Source organism: Carassius gibelio, chromosome A14, assembly GCF_023724105.1.
Source record: "Carassius gibelio isolate Cgi1373 ecotype wild population from Czech Republic chromosome A14, carGib1.2-hapl.c, whole genome shotgun sequence".
Lineage (NCBI taxonomy): Eukaryota > Metazoa > Chordata > Actinopteri > Cypriniformes > Cyprinidae > Carassius > Carassius gibelio.
The window spans coordinates 6,080,095-6,097,867 of NC_068384.1; the positions used below are offsets into that span (position 1 = coordinate 6,080,095).

Genomic DNA, 17,773 nt, shown 5'->3' on the forward strand with positions numbered 1-17,773 from the left:
ACTAACCTGTTTGTAAACAGTATATATCTGCATGTGTTTAATTTATGATTTTACTTCTCTAGATCAGATCAAAATAAAATATAAAAACATCAATGTTCATTTCTCTCATCAAGCTCTGTTATGACTAGTTATTAATCATGGTGGTTAAGCACAATTTTTTCTATTAAATGTCACTAATTACACATTGGAACATGGTTTCATAGGATAACAGTCTGAAATTATATATATATATATATATATATATATATATATATATATGTATATATATATATATATATATATATATATATATATATATATATATATATATATATATATATATATATATATATAAGATGTTCAGATTTGGGGTCAGTAGAATTTGTGTGTTTCTCTTCTGCTCACTAAGGCTGCATTTATTTGATAAAAAATACAATAAAAATGTAATATGCTGATTTCCTGCTCAAGAAACATATCTGATTATTATCAGTGTTAAAAAATGTTTTTTACATTTTTTTTTTTTTTTTGTGAAAACTATGGTGCCTTTTTTTCTTCTTTGATGAACATAAAGATGAAAATAGCAACATTTATTTGAAATAATATTTTATAACATTGCATGCTTGCTGAATAAAAGTAAAAGCTTCTTTCAAAAATAAAAAAAAATCATACTGCCCCCAAACATTTGCAAGCACAGTTGGAGAAAGACAGACTGCGAATGATGTGTTTAATGTCTCTGTCTCTGTAATTTTCCTCAGACAAACTGGCAGCGTCCATAAGAGAGTGACATCACTGTCTGTTCACACTATATAGATTTAATGAGTTGAATGTACCTGTCACTCCCATGTCAAAGGTCATCACTGATGGTTTGAATGTGTCATCCAACCCTGAATGACTTTTCGAAATCTTTCCACACTAGAGGACGTCATGCATCAAAGGCTGAATTTGATTCTAGAGCGTAATTAATTTACTAGTTACAAACTTAATATAGTGCCTTACGTCACAAGATTTGAATGTTAAGCATGTTTTATTAATATAAAGTGCAGTAGTGTATTTTAGGAGCAAAATATTAACAGACTCATGCCCTCTAGCTGAGGTCTCGTCCACATCTGAAGGCGCTTGTGTTTTGTGCGTAGTCACCTCTGCTCTTAAAACGTCTCCTCACATGACTGTTCCCTGAAGCCAAAGACACGTGGGGTTGAATATTAATGAACAAACACAGAGGGAGAAGCTGCTGAGCGCTGAAAACCAGTTAAAGAACATTCCACACTTTAAAAATGAAAGTTCTTTATTGGAATCTGTGATGAAACCTTAAACATTTCATATCACAAAAGGTTCTGTATCGTGAAACAAGTCCTTTAGAATTTTATTTTTTTTAAATCAAGTCACTTTTATTTATATAACTCTTTATACAATACAGAAACACTTTAGTTTGACTCCATTTCAGACACTGTATTAACTATAAGTAACTTTGTAACAACATGTCAACCAGCAGTCATTAGAGTATTAGTAGGTAATTACAGTATATCGTGCATGAAATCCAAACTTTCACCCAAATATGTCTCGCCTTGGATCATTTGTAACTGGAACATGTAAGTAGTAGCAGCTTTGCATGGCTGCTCGCTGTGACGTTAACCTAGATAAGTGTTTGTGTGGGGTGTGAAAGCTATTAGAGTGCTACTTCACGGCGCCAGCGATCACTGCACATATTTTCCTGATAACAGAAACAAAAAAACATAATTTTTGCTCATGCAGATAAGAAACTGTACTTAGTAGTACAGAATGAGGTAGTAGTAGAATGTAGAAGTGTGAGGCTGAAAGCCAGCGAAGTGAAACGAGCGTAACACACGGCTCGAAAGCAGCGGAGCTTTTATTACGCCACAGTAAACCGCTTCTGCTCCTTCTGGTCGTGCATATGTGAAATAAAAGCATTGCTGTTTTATCATACTAGATACAAGTTCTGTTATAATGCTACTCTGAGCAGTCGTCACCGGTTTATTAAAACGCAAAACATATTAAAGAGTCTTTGGTGTTTCCATGTTTTCGACAAAAAAGAACCGGAAATCAAGGAGTTATGATGTCATTGGCAGGCGACACAATGACACTATGGACACGGTCCATGTCACTAGTTAAAATTGCTTATTTCTCTGGATTTAAAAAATCTTCGAAACATTTGGGATAATGTAAGTACACAAGTCAGCAAAATAAATAACACTGTTCTAGTGTATCATACAATCGTGTAATCGTACATATTTAAGAACCTTTAACATTCTTGTAATCTTTCCATTATGCAAAGGGTTCTTTATAGTAGATAAAGGCTCTTCAAGTTCTTAAAGAAACAAGAAGAAGAAAAAAATGGTTCTGCAAACCCTCTTTTGGAAACTTTATTTTAGGAGTGTAAATTTTTTTTGTGTTTGTGTAATCTGAATGTGTCAACATCCCTCTCTTGACAGATAGAGAAGCGGAAGTTCTCTGGCAACTCCACGGTGTGTGTGTTTATGGTGAATAAGCCGTATGCGCTGACCTGCTCAGTCGTGGCCTTCTACGTACCGCTGATCCTGATGGTGCTGGCGTACCAGCGCATCTACATCACGGCGCGGGAACATGCGCGACAGATCAGCATGCTGCAGCGCGCCGGAGAAGCGGGGAATGCGGATAGCGCGGACCACCAACGCAACCACCGCATGCGCACCGAGACCAAGGCAGCTAAGACTCTGTGCATCATCATGGGCTGCTTCTGTCTGTGCTGGGCCCCTTTCTTCATCACGAACGTGGTGGACCCCTTCATAGACTACAGTGTTCCTGAGCAGCTGTGGGCGGCCTGCCTCTGGCTGGGCTACATCAACTCCATGCTCAACCCCATCCTTTACGCCTTCCTCAACAAGTCCTTTCGCCGTGCCTTCCTCATCATCCTCTGCTGCGGACACAAGCGCTACCGCCGACCTTCCATCCTGGGCCCTGTACCGACCTGCACGGCCACGCAGATCAACGGCTCGACACACGTCCTGAAGTAAGTGAGAGAAGCATTACATTTATCACCATCTCTCTTTTCTAGTGTGGTAAAGATGAAAATATGCTTGAAGCGAGGATAGATTATGGCCAGTAACATTACAATCCAGTGTTAATCTCATCATCAAAATCAACCCAGACTCACTGAAAATATATGCTTGTGGCAATGTTTCTGCAACATGATATTAGATACCATACTGCATGTTTTGCAGCAGTTTCAAAGTGAAATCTCCAGCGCTTAAACATGCATTTAATACATGACCATGGCTATGATTTATTACATTTGTTGGGGCACGTATTGCGGTGTTTTTACTGTTTTGGCAGTGTGACTGCTTTTTTCTTTTGATGACGCAAACATACAGCAGTTTGGAAAAAAGTGGAGAGAGCAGAAGCAGTCAAACTCTGCTTCAGATTACGCTACTGATTCGAGTGTGAACGTACCCTTAAAGGGGTTCACTTCCAGGAATCTAGAAGACCTCTAGATTGATTCGTTCTCATATACTAATGCTTTTGGTTGTTAGCTTGTTGTATTGACTTGTATTTGACATCTGGGGGTCATTTGTACAAGTTCTTGTAGCACCGGGCAGCAAAGCATAAGTCCATGTCTTGCTTTGTACACCTTTTACATTCACTGTCAGGTGTAATTTTCTTCCTTTGTACTACTTCATCTGACCTTTCTAGCTTGCTCACCTCCTTGACCTAACAGCATTTACTCAGAAAATAGCACACCATGAACATCTGTATGTTGAAGCTTCTGCTGTTATGTGTCACATGGGATCATAAAACTGAACTTTGGTCGTCTCAGACTACATGTTTGCTAGGACTCTTTTGCTCCCCATCTGCTTTATTATTAAACTATTCTCATAAACATCTCGACAGAGAAGAGGGATTGTTTCACTAATACAGACAGTTTTTTCTGTCCTACAAGATTGTGATGTAAAGATTTCCCAAATGTCCATTTACTATTACAATCTTCATACATATTTTTGCTGTTTTTTGTAGGTAGGCATTTACTCACCCTCAGGCCATCCAAGTTCAAAATGAATTTGTTTCTTCATCAGAACAAATTTAGAGAATTTTAGCACATTATTTACTCACCTTTGCAGTGAATGGGTGCCGTCAGAACGGGAGTTCAAACAGCTGATAAAAACATCACAATAATCCACAAGTTATCAACACCATTCCAGTCCAACAGTTAACATCTTGTGAACTGAAAAGCTGCGTGTTTGTAAGAAACAAATCCATCTTTAATGCAAACCATTGCTAAAAATGCATAATCCATAATAATGCTTCCTCCAGAGAAAGAGTCTGCCCCCTGTTCTCTTCACTAAATCCACTGATATATTGCTTTAGGACTTCTGCTTTGGACTGTTTTTACTTGTAAACGGTGCTTGATCTGCATATTTCTCTCCTGGTTCAATGTAAAAAGCTATATTATGCATAGCAGACTAATTTTAGCTGGAATTTCTAGAAGATAATATTGAGATATTTGGGTATTTTTATAGCAAACTAAACCCTATTTGAATAAGGGTAATGTATTATTTTGCTTTAAGATAAAAGTTCAAGGAAAAGGGTTAGTGGTTAGTTAAAGGGTCGTGATTTGACCTTTAATGTAGGTTACATTGTTGGTGAGATGTTGGTGACAGCTCTGATGGAGGAGATGTGTAGATCAGAGGATGAACGGTCAGTGGAGGACAGCTCTCTCAGGCTCTAAACACAACCTAGCATGTGATTTTTAAATACAGCAAAGATTAAAGAGTTAAGCCAGCTGGTCAAATCCCACGAGGGAAATCTTGAATGCAAGGATCTGATTGTTGTTATTAATCTAAGCAGACATGGAAAAAAGACGTATATGTGCTGACTGAAGGGCGTATATAAAGACATTAATATGCTGTTACATTGTATAGAATTACAGTATTTCAGAATAATGCTCACATTTATCAATATGTTTTAAGTCTTTCGCAATGATCTATTATCAGATATGTTTATTTGAATCGGTTATTGTGAATTTTTGTAATGCAGAACTTTACTTAATTCAAAGCAGTGAAAGGAAAGTGAAAGCTGTTATCAATAATAGATGAATGATTTATTTGTTTAATAATTTATGGTTAGAGTTTGGTATTTTGTTTTTTATGTTACAGTGCTTTTATGCATGGTTTGTTGGTGACATTTATTGGTCGGCCTGCTGGGAAGTGAAGAAAAACTTTTTACAGAGGCCAAATAAAATTATTCTGATGTCAGCAGCTCAACTTTGTTGCACATTACTAGAGTTTGTCTTAGATTTCATTTGCTGGAATCTAAAAAAGAAAAAAAAAAAAACATTGGCAGCTCCGTAAAATATGAAACAAGGAGGTAATTTCAAAACCTTAGATTTGAGTTTTTGTCAAGAAATTTATTTTAAAAATTGCCCAGATCCACAGGCCAAAGTTTAATTTGGGTCTGTTTGTGTTTGGCCTCTTTCTTACAGTTCTGACAGTTTCTTTAGCTGTGATAATAATGAGCACGCTGTGAATATCGCTGTGCTGTTTCTTCTCATTCTAATCATATGTTACAAGTCTTTTAAATCGCTTTCTCAAAAGAGATCTGTGGATTTTGTTTCCATGGAAACACCAATGGATTACCTCCATTTAGACAATGTCTTTGTATTTGTCCGTCTCACTGTACACTTTGACATGGCGAGGCAGACATAATGTGTTTGTTAATCTATAATTAGTTTTTGCATTTTAAAGAGGACGAGTGAAATGGAAGTTGTTCCCAGAAACACGTTTCAGATCTGATTTAACTTGAAATTTAGAAATGAAAATTAAGCATTTTAGGTTTTCATTATTTTCATGACAATTGCATTAACATACTCTAATGTATCAAAATCTCATTCACTTAAATGGGCCAAAAATGTAATGTATGTTTAAACTGTGAAGGGATTGTAATTATGATTTAATGTACTACTGTGTATTTGATTGTGATTATATACTATCATTCAATAGTTTGGGGTCAGTGACATTTTTTTATGTTTTTAAAAAGTCTCTTTTGCTCACCAATTCTGCATTTATTTTGTTCACAAATATAGAAAAAAAATGTAATACTGAATATGAAATATTAGCACAATTGAAAATAACTTTTTTTATTTGACAATACGTTAAAATGTAATTTGTTCCTGTGATGCGCAGCTGTATTTTCAGCATCATTTCTCCAGTCTTCAGTGTCACATGATCCTTCAGAAATCATTCTGATATGATGATTTGATGCTCAAGAAACATTTATTTATTTTTTATCAATGTAGAAAGCCATTGTGCCACTTCATATTTTTGTGGAAACAATGATACATTTTCAAGTTCAAATGAACAGCATTTATGATGCATCCTTCCTCAATAAACATAGCCTATTAATATATATATATATATATAAACAGTATATTTAAAACAGAAATTTAATTTACTGACCCCAAACGTTTGGTTAATTGTGTACTAAATTTAAAAGCTGACTGTATTATGATTTTTTTCTCTCCTTTCAAATCTTTCAAATTTTCCTGATGAATTAGTTAGGCTGTAATGTAAGTAATGTCACAATGAATCTTAATGGTCCTAAAACTGCCTTATTTTGGTTGTGCATAATATACTTTATATATTTTTTCTTTTGATTTTAAAGGTAAAGTGTGACTGTTTCTTTGAGATATTTGCCCACACGATATGTATCTCCAGAAAAGTACTTTGCCGTTTCCTTTATCTGTGACTTTTTTAGTTTGACGTGTTCAGAAGAATGGGTTTTGACAGTGTCCAGTGTCCTTTCTGCCCCAGGTCTCTCCATGACCACACAGACCACATGATTCCTGGGAATGAGACACAGAGCGCTGTCAACACTGTGAGTCTTAGAGGAACAGCAATTACTGAGTGGCATGTCACTGTCATTTACATGTCACAGCCGTCATGTCGCAATTTACTGCTATTTTCTTTCTCCTTGTCATTTTCTTGCATTCTCAGCCTCGATGAATTAAGGGTCCAAGTAGTTTTCTTCCAAAGTTTTACACCTAAACAAATACACTGGCATCCAGAAGTTTGGGGTCGGTAAGATTTATAGTTGAAAGAAGACAGTAAAACAGTAATGTTGTGAAATATTACAATGAAACATGCTGAAACAAAGTTGTGAGTATAGTTTCTGAAGAATCATGACCCTAAATAAATTCAGCTTTAAATCACAGGAATAAATTACATTTAGCAATATACTGGAATTAAAAACAGCTATTTTAAATTATAATAATTTTTCACAATATTACAGTTTTTAATGTATTCTTTATCAAATAAATGCAGCATTAGTAAGCATAAGAGGCTTTAAAAAACCTCTAAATCTTACTGATCCCATACTTTTGAAAGGTAGGTTGAGAAATATAATTTAAACGATGCACATATATCTTCATGATTTTATTAAATATGAATCAAAAAGACTATTTTAGGGAAGATTACTTGTTCATCAAATCCATCTTCACATAAAAGCAGCTGTTTCAATTGCTTCATCAGCTACAAACAATGAAACAGGATGTTTGCTCAAACTGATGGAGACTGCTGGTCCACTACGAGACGTGTGAACTTAACAGCTTTTATTGTCCCAAACATCATCTTTTATCATTATAAAGTGGAAATCATTAATGCACCATTAAATAAACAAGTAAAGCAGTTCATATTGTGTCAAATCAACTGCACTGAATGCCAGTTAACTGTATAAACTGTTCACTATCATGTTAAAACAACAAGATATCATAGCCTTCCAAAATACAAATAGACAGGATCAGAGACACTGGCTGTTCCCCCGGCTTGAACATGAACCCGCAGATGTTTGAAAGTCCTCAAAAGCCTCTCCACCACAGAAGTTGTTGTCTAAACATGTCCCACTGAAAGCGGGTCCAGATCAGGCTGTGCAAATGACCGTAAAGGCTCTTCAGTTTGTTCTACCGCCCTTTGTTTTTCACAGCCCTTTGGAAACCTGCCTGGGACATAAATCTTGGAACTGTTTCCAAATGGTGGGGCTGTCAACATGTTAATCTGGCTGATAAACATTGGAGTGAAGTATGCTGGGCTCTTTGGAGAGCCGGAGACGCTGGAGGCAGGAGCTGTGTGAGAATTGAGGGATCCATGCAGATTAACACAGACAACACACATCTAAACACAGGCCTGCTGTCTTCCGTCTTAATTATGTAGTAATTAACCCACAGCTCAACATGGAGATGTTAAACTCATCTGGGTATTGAAGACTCCTCTGGGCTCTGTCTGAATGGCTTAGTGGTTAAAATTAGCCGCTTCAAACACTGATTTAAGTCTCGCCTAAAACTGATTGCTGTTAAAGGTCAACACTGTAAGGTAAAAGGGTCAATGATGTAATGCTATTCAAAAATGCATTGAAAATTAACAATATACAATATATATATTTCCATGCAAGTGTCCTCAGCAGACTAGATATTCTTCTTCTGTTCTAGACCAAAAAAAAAAACTACTTCTGTATCCTATATACTGTACGTACAGTATGTATACATTAATGCTTTTTTAATTTGTTTTGTGGTGTGGTTAATAATGGTTATCAGCTACATTACTTTAATGAATAATCAGTAGTCGTGTAGGTCAGACATTAATGATGCAGTGTTTCTTATCAGTTTATTGCTTGTCATGTGAGCTGTCATGGATTAATAGTTAGGGTTTAGTTTGTAAATGCTAGTTTAACACTGTCAAATACAAAGTGCAGATATTGTGTATTGTCTTAATGTGAGAGCCTGTATATATATATTATCTATAAAATCAATACTTAATTTAAAGGACCTCATATGTTAGAGTTGGGGTACTCGAACTTGGACTCGGACTCGAGTCCGGACTCGAGTCCAATTTTGAATGAACTCGGACTTGTCACGCACTCGGGTGAATTTGTACTCGGACTTGACACGGACTTGAACATTTTGGACTCTGAAAATATTCCGAGTACAGTCGAGTCCGCGTCATGTGTAACAATAAAACCAGCATAAAATTGAAATGATAAATTAATGAATGTCTCCCCTTCTGTCACTTTACTGCACCACACCGGCAGGCAGAAGTCTCCTGCTTGCAGACGAAACACACGCACCACTCACTGGATATCAGTGTGGATTAGTGATGGGAAGTTCGATTCTTTTCCGCGAACCGGTTCTTTCGGACGGTTTGATTCAATAAACCGGTTGAAAAAAAAAAACAGTTCACCGGATACATAATCCATTGCGATGTATTTGTTATTAAATGAACTTACGTTTCGTCAGATTGCCCTTCATTCAAACCCTCGGTTTACCCGCACTCATTACATTAGCACAGGATCAGTTCAGAATCAATCACCAAAAGAATCAGTTCGGTTCAGACGCGCTGTGAGTCAGTTGGCTTCATGCTGAATCACGAATGCGCAGTATCATCAGCTCCTCGGTTCTCGAATCGGACGCGTCCGAAAGAAACGGTTTTCGGTTCAGTGTACTGATGATCTGAAAACTGATACAACCGGTTCTTGACTCAAAACGAGAATCGCTCAAAACCCGGGTAGGAAAATCTGACAGGGTAGGATAAAATGTCAGGACACCGGCACATGCTGCGCAGTATCATCAGCTGCTCTACTCGTGTTCATGTTCTGTTTACTACAAACTCAGTTTGTGAATCTGTCATCATTAACTATAAATACAGTACAGATATTTCATAAATCATCCCTTATTCATATTAAACATGGAGTCTTTAGAGTCTTAATTATTGTCCAACTTCCCTGAAAACCCCTTTGGCCCATACATAATCTACAATATACAGATTAGAAACAAGTAGCCCCTATCTTAAAAAAAAAGTATATATATATATATATATATATATATATATATATGTATATATATATATATATATATATATATATATATATATATATATATATATATATATTATAGTTTTATCACACTTTCCGATGTTTAACAAAATACTTGAAAAATTACACGCATGCGCAGTATCATCAGTTCATCGGTTCTCAAATCGGACGCCTCCGAAAGAAACGGTTTTCGGTTCAGTATACTGGTGATCCGAAAACCGATGCAACCGACCACCAAAGACAGCAGCAGCAACCAACAGATGCTGCACAGCTCAGCATTGCAGGATTTGCAAGACCAGAACTGACCAAACAAGCAATGCAACTTTATGATGCAAGTTCTCCAAGACAACAAGAAATTCATAATGTCATCATTAAGGATCTCCTCATTGGCTGCACTTTACCTCTGTCAAATGTGGGGGAGAGGCATTAAATAACTGAAATGTCATTTTTAACTGGAGGACAATATAGTGTGATACAATAATAAAATAGGTTCATTTGTATTTTCATGCACTTGTAATACAATAAAACCTTTGAAAACTTTTTTGATAGGAAACTAGTTCTGTTGACATAAAATAAAAATGTTCAATGGCAATGACTAGATGTAACAGTGGTATTTTTTTTATTACATTTTTATATTGCCATTGGTTTAATGGGTTGAAAGGTTAAAATATAAATAGAATGTAAAAATGTACAATACCAATTTATAATCTTTTTAAATTTAATTACTTTCTGGACTCGGGCGGACTCGACTCGGACTCGGCCTTTAAGGACTCGGACTTGAGTCCAACTCGGCCCCTTTTGGACTCGGACTCGGACTTGGACTCGATGTTTGTGGACTTGGTCTTGACTCGTACTCGACAAAGGTGGACTCGGACCCAACTCTAATGTACAGTTGAGCTATTCACTTCATCTTCACTGCAGTGAAAGGAAAAGTTTCCAACAAACTTTTTTCCCCCTCTTGTGTTATTCACCTTAAACTGGATTCTGTTGTTTAACTGATGAAGCACATGGAAAGCAGAAATATTCACTGAGTTAGCACTTGCTTTTGGAAAAATGCACAGTCATGAATGCTTCGAAATGCTCCGGGGTCCTGATCTAACATCAGCACTATACTTGATCTAGTGGATTCATAATTGTTCTTTAAGTATGACTCTCTCAGGACAATGGCACATAGATGCCTGACTCAAAACATCGAGAAGTATGTGTAATATCTGCTGTTCTTAAAAACTGTTTGTGTTGGTCTGTAGGTCTCTGGCTCTGAAAGCGAGGCATAAATCACTTCTATTAAGATTTATTTGTGAAATTATAGTTGGCTTAATGAGGAAGGCCAATCATTTCTGACAGACTGCGTCAAAATCTTCCCTAAAATAAACACGCTGAGCTATTATGTATGAGTCAGTGATGTGATTCTCATTTTGTATTTGTCTGTATCATTCAAAAACACATAGAAAAAAAAATTCAGTTCACACAGATATCTTTTATGATTAACATGTTTTTAGTTTCTGAATAAGAGGTGTTTTTTTGTATTTTGGGGGAGAATAGTGTCGAAATATCTAAGTGGTGTAACTTGTGAGGTTTTGTAAAATAAAATAATCTCAAAAAAGGCTTAAATTCCTCAAAACAAAACGTAATAGGCATAACATGATATTTTATTTTTATTATTATTAGCATTATTATTTCTTTCAAAGTATGCATTAAAGCTAAATTCCCCCAAATATTAAATATTAGTAAATGATAACCTTTTGTCTGCCAAATAATTGTCAGTATGGATAGACATAAGATATTTGAACTTATATGGTAAGAAAACGAACCTTAAGAACAGTTCAGGATTATGCATCATTAATATCTACTAAATATGTATACATTTATTAATAATTAAGATTAATTAAATATTTACCATGTACCAATAATACACTTCAATACTTCACACACATACCGATGGTTAGGTAGATAGGTTTAGATAAATGGGTTTGAGTTACTAATAATCAACATTTAACCTGGTACAAAATGTATTTAATGTTATCTTTGTAATATTTCATCTGCAACAACAATGTAAACTTTTATAAACATCCGTTTGGCCATTAACTTTTAAACACATCATTTTGCAAAAAAATATGAAAGTTCTCAGCATAAAGTCCCACGGCTTGCAGATGGTCAATTAATATATATGAAACCAACCTGGAAATAACTATATAATTCCTAATAACTTGGCACATGAATGTTTTTAAAGAGTAACTAAACCCTAAACCAACTTTTTTTAGTTAATGATCTGTAAGAATGGGGCTTTATTAGTGCTGTTCATTGATTCGAGTAACTTTTTTGACATTTGAGTATAAAGTGTTTTAATTCTACAATATATGGGGAAAAAACGTCTGAGTGCTGCCCTCTTCAGGTTGAATGGTGGCTACTGCAGTTGATTTTTCCTATTGGATGTTGCGGTGGCAAGTGACGTAAACGTTTCCAGCTCACCACGCCCATTGGTCCGAGCTACCACGCCCCTGGCAGTATAAAACCATCTTGTTCCGTCAAAATTAGTGTAGTGAGTCAGGAGTTGGAATTGCAAGTATTGAAAACGACCAGGATAGACTATTATAGCATCTATTTAGCATAGCATTTATATAGTTATTTATTTTATTACGTGTAGCCTATGAATAGCATAGTTGTTAGTGTAACGTTAGTATTGTTAGAAGCATAGTGCATCAGTTAGGATAGGTTCAAGTTGGCATAGATTTATCTGTATTTAGTAAAGTGGTCAGGATGGTACGTATGTTGCTGGTTGCGACAGCACTGCTGGACTGCATAGTTTTCCAGCAGACATTAAAACTAGGTGCCAGTGGTTGCATGCACTTGACCTGGAAGACCGCGAGTGCCTGCCTAGAGCTGGAGTATGCAAACTGCATTTTATAGCGGGTTTGCTTCTCCAACGCAATGGAGGTGGAAATGAGTAAAGCTACTTGCGTCACTCTCCATTTTAGCGACTCAATCAATCAATCCGTCACTGCGGGTCTCAGGTTCACGCCCCACGCGCTCAACCCCGACCTCAGTTCAGCCCCTCTATCTCCGCTGTGCTCTGCCCAATTTTCAGCATTTTTCAAATATTCCCAGTGGTTGGAGTCAGGCTCTGACCAGGGGTTTAGTTACCCTTTAAGAAGATTTCACCTTGCCAGTGTCCTGGAGATCCTTATTTGCCATTGACCCATAAACACATTATGCACTCAGCACATTAGTGGTCTGAGAAAGATGAGGTCATTGAGCTGGATCTGTAATGAGGTCTGGGGAGGCATGAATCCTACATATTAGCAGTCTGCTGCTATTCACTTGAGATACCAATCTTTCAGATGTCTGAGGGCACATCATGATGAAGTAATCAGCATATTTCAGTTTAAAGATTAGTCCTATCCTCACCCTGACATCCCATCTAGACAAAACTAGACGGATCTAGTTACAAACAGCAAAGCTGTTTACATTACAAGCTTGTAATGCATTGACTTTAACTTTAAATGTCACTTGTATACTAAAACGGAGTGCTCTTGCTACCTAGAAAGCATCATTGGTATGTTCCAAACAATGGGTCTCATAATTGTAGTGTTGTTAGCTTAGCATTATGCTAATGCCAAGCTCAATTGGAAGCATGAGTTGAATCTCCCATGCACTTCGGGTGAAGAACGCTTCAAATGTAAGACAGCAAGGCAGCTAATTAAGTTTCAGTTTGGAGAAGCTTTGCCCTGTGCAAACTTTAGCACACAGTGTGCGTGCGAAGAAAACGTTAGCTACATAACACCCGGGTGGCGCTACTAAAACCAACAGAAGTTTTATGCGTTAGCTGTGCTTGAGCTGCAATGATAGATGAGTTTCAGTGAGAGACAGATTACATGCATGTCTGCACTAATGAGTCCTGTCTGCAGTGATGGACGTGTGTTTCACGGCACAACACGAAGTTATGCCGATGACAGCCGTCTTTTGTGTGCATCATCAGCCATTCAGAAGCGAACTCAAAACTCGCTCTAATTGAGCATTACAATCAAACTAATGCTAGTTCAAACTCGTACTTCATATTTTAAAGTTATGATTCTTGTCTGCAGCTCCTATAAAACTGCCCAAATTGGAGTGTTTTTTCGTGTACATTTTTTTTTACATTAATATTGAGGAATGAGCCATGGATTTTATGAAGAGAAATTGTTGAAGATGTTTTTTAATTTTTATTTAAGGATTAAGTAAAGCCTTGTTCCGACCAAGAATAATAACTACAGGGCTGGTGCTGGCCAAATATGTGCCCTAAGCAGGATTGTATTGTTGTGCACCCTTTGCTCAAATATGACAAAAAAGCAGTGGTCAAAATAGAACTTTAATAAAATGTAAAAAAAAAAGTTACAGTCTCAATATTCACGGTTCTCAATTCCAGTCCTTGCATCTCCAGCTCTGCATATTTTGCAAGTCTCTTTTTGTTAACACATCATCACACTCATTAGAGGTGAGCTCCGACCATGAACTGTGTTCCCATTGACATGGTCCCTACCCAGTGTTCATTGCTCCCTACTCCCTGAGCAGGGGAAATCTGTTCACCTCAATTAGAAACATTCATTCACAGATTTGCACTGCGCAATGTCTTCACACATGGACAAGTGTGACATCACATACCTCTGTAAATAAATACAATTTAAATTCATGTCTTGAACACTTCAGTGCACTTTGAATGAAACATATACATTACGTTTGCTATCGTGTGATGTCCACTTCGAAGGGCACTTAATAATAAATTCGAATAGAACGACGTCTGAAGCAATAAGAGAAGCATACAAAATACAGAGCAGTGGGGTGCGAGGTCTGGAATTGAGAACCGCTGACCTATGGCTATGGCTTTATTACGAATCTAATTTATTTTATAGTCTCAATCATTCAGAAATCATGTAAAAAAAATAAGTAGTTTTTACTGTGATAATACCATGGTTTATTTTTTTAAGGGTTGTGACGTCCACATGTTTTTTGTCGAAGAAATTATAAAGGCTGTGTCATCTATAAGAAAAAAAAGGTGGCCAAAGATGAAAGATTAAGTGAATATTTCAATTAAATGTCTGGTCAATAGCTTAAACAAGGATTTGATTGTCCTGTAAGTGAAACAGCAGAAATTACCCTTCGGCTCCATTTGCAGGCATTTGTAATAACATGTTATTGTTTATTTTGTTTTAGCCTACATTATGTATTTTAACAGTGTTGTTAACCAAACATTTTTGCTTCATTGTTTTTTTATACAATGAATTTTATGTCATTTTAAAGGCTATTGATGGCTTAGGTCTGTTTTATAATGTTTTTATCATTCTTTGTAAATAATCAATAGTTTTAGATTACTTGATTACCAAGATAATCATTAGTTACTGCTTTAGATTACTTAAATGTTTCAAAATACAACTACATTGTTTTGCCTTTTGTGATTAAAAGACAAATATTTTGTCATTGAAAATTTCTTAATAATAGTATTAAAATATTGTCTCATTCTAGTGAACAAGCTATCATGATTTTGTCTCATCTTGTGACTGTATTGTCACACCCCTAGTGTCTACAAGCATGATATTGCTCATAATTTTCCAAGTGTATCTGTGTGTTCACACCGCCAGCGTCAAAGTGGCCGGAAGTCATTCATTTTCAATGTGAGCCGGCATTGATCAGCGGCGAGGAGCGGCACGGCAGACTTGGCCGTTGAGAGCGTCTAGGAGAGTTGAAATCAGGGCAACTTTATGGTAATGAGCTGTGACGTGGTTCGGCAGCGACCAATCAGAACGTAGAAGTCCACCGCTTGAGAGGATTCCAGAGAACCCAGCTCCGACCACATCAAGCAAAATAGAGGACAGGTTGATTTTTGCTGTGGCGGGTTTGCAATAATCTATGATGTGTCTCTGTTTGCGTACAGGGACATAAAAATGTAATAAAAATGATACGTAGACCAAGGTGTCTGAGATTGTTCATGTTCCTATGAGCAGGGCGGCCAGAATGATTTTTGACGCTCTCGACGGCGGCGGTGTGAACGCACAGTATGTTGAAGCTTTTACTCTTCAGGTCAATCATATATTCATTAAAAATCACTTTGAATAAGCAAAGCGATAACTTTGTCATATTATCTTTTCATGTTGCCTCAGCTATTGCATGCTTTGCATGTGCTGCACTTTATCTGTACTATTTTGGTTTTATTAGTTTATTTATTAGAATTTGAAAGATAATAACAATATTGTGGTCTCTGATTTAAGTCCTTGATAACGAATAAAGTAGTGCTAGAAAAGTCCTTGAAAGTCCTGGGATTTCATTTCAGTTTCTTTACGAACCCTGTTATTAAAATCTTATTGGTTTTGCATTAGATGAAGTACTTTCCTGCTCTTGGCTCTGGATTTTGATGATAAGCATATGTTATCTCGCGTCTCACTCGGGACGGGATGTTTTCTTCAACAAACCTCAGATTGAAATAACACCACGCATATGTCAGCTCTTACCAGTGCGCGGATGCAGGCGAGCAGCGCGCCTTGAGTGCTTTGCTCTATGAAAATAAACTTCCTCGAAATGAAACAAGGACTGACAGGATAATCAAACAAAATGCCCCGTGAGAAGGAAACAATATCTGTCATTTTAAGTGAGTTTTATTCTGATTGGTGCTGTCAGTGTGCTTGAGATTAACTGTATGCACACTTCACCAGACATGCTTTTAGAGTGAACGATTAAAACAATGTGGTTACAACACTAGGTTTGTCTGAATTTGGTAAATATTCGTATGGATTCTTGGATTTATTAATCAATATGATTTAGGAAAAGACTTTGACTGTGGTCACAATTCATCCAAAAATACAAACAAGAAAGACATGAATTATTTCATAACCTGTTTAAGGACCCTTATTTGCATTATGACTTTATTTGCATTAAAATTAAGCCCAATTCCCAACAAATTATCATTACTTATAATGAGTTTTTGTTCTCAGTTTATGAATTATTCTCATTGATGTCTCATTATGGAGTACATTTTATTGTATACAATTATTAAATTTAGAATCCAAAAATAAAAGAGTATAACAAATATAACGCTGTTTTTATTGTATGCAATAATTCAATTAAGAATCAAAAATAGTAGAGCAAATACTTTTAAAATGTAAATGCTAAGTTGAAACAATAATAAAATAATAATAATGATGATAATAGTAATTTTTTTGCACATTACTTTAATGAAAATATGGGGGAAGTGTAGTTAATTTGTCATGAAAATAATATGACGATACATAAAATAGTTCTAAATATATCCTTTTTTTTTTTTAAAGGTAAAATATAATTTCTAAATGTATAACTTTTTTTCATATAGTTTTGAGGTGAAATAAGACATGCTCTTGAGTCTTGACAAGGTTGTTGAGATTCTCCCGAAAATGAAATTAATATCTACCACAGATGTTATCACAGTGTTATTATTTTAATATTTATATTTTTATTGTAATATTTATATAGAATTTATAATATTTATCTTGCATTTCTTTAAACATATAGCCATCTTTACAGTGTAAAGACAGTAAACTGAAGTTTAACTGAAGACGTGACGTCTGAGACGGAGAAATTCACCCCCCGTTCACCCTTTACAGTTCTCATAATCATACTAGCGGTGTGCATCTGCCCACTTGTTATTACACCTGACTGAAGGTTTCTGCAGGGATAGTTGACTTGCACTTGTATTTATTGATGGCAGGCCTTTTTAAGGAGTGGGGTTAGGATTTCATTACAGAGATCAGCAAGTCTCCGCGTCAGCACTGTTTGCTTTAACACACACATATAGAAATGCTGTCCTTATCGCCAGCTTGGAGAGTGAATGTTGATCCGTAACCTTTATGAGAGGCGGCTCAGTGAGTCATGCAATCATTCTCGGGTCCACTGCGAGCATCTATGTTTGAGTAATTTATGTTATGAGCCTGTTATGAAGCCAATA

At 36.2% G+C, this 17,773-nt stretch overlaps 1 protein-coding gene across 4 annotated transcripts in view; it reads left to right on the plus strand.

Moving 5' to 3' along the window:
* LOC128027344 (5-hydroxytryptamine receptor 4-like) overlaps positions 1-17,773 on the plus strand; it is a 110,554-nt gene that overhangs the window by 73,573 nt on the left and 19,208 nt on the right. For 3 of the 4 annotated variants that reach the window (XM_052614885.1, XM_052614883.1, XM_052614884.1), the window contains exon 6: positions 2,430-2,986. In XM_052614885.1, coding sequence (XP_052470845.1) covers positions 2,430-2,986 — 557 coding nt within the window. Of the gene's footprint in view, positions 1-2,429; positions 2,991-17,773 lie in introns of those variants that run through there. The other variant, XM_052614886.1, reaches the window with a different exon arrangement.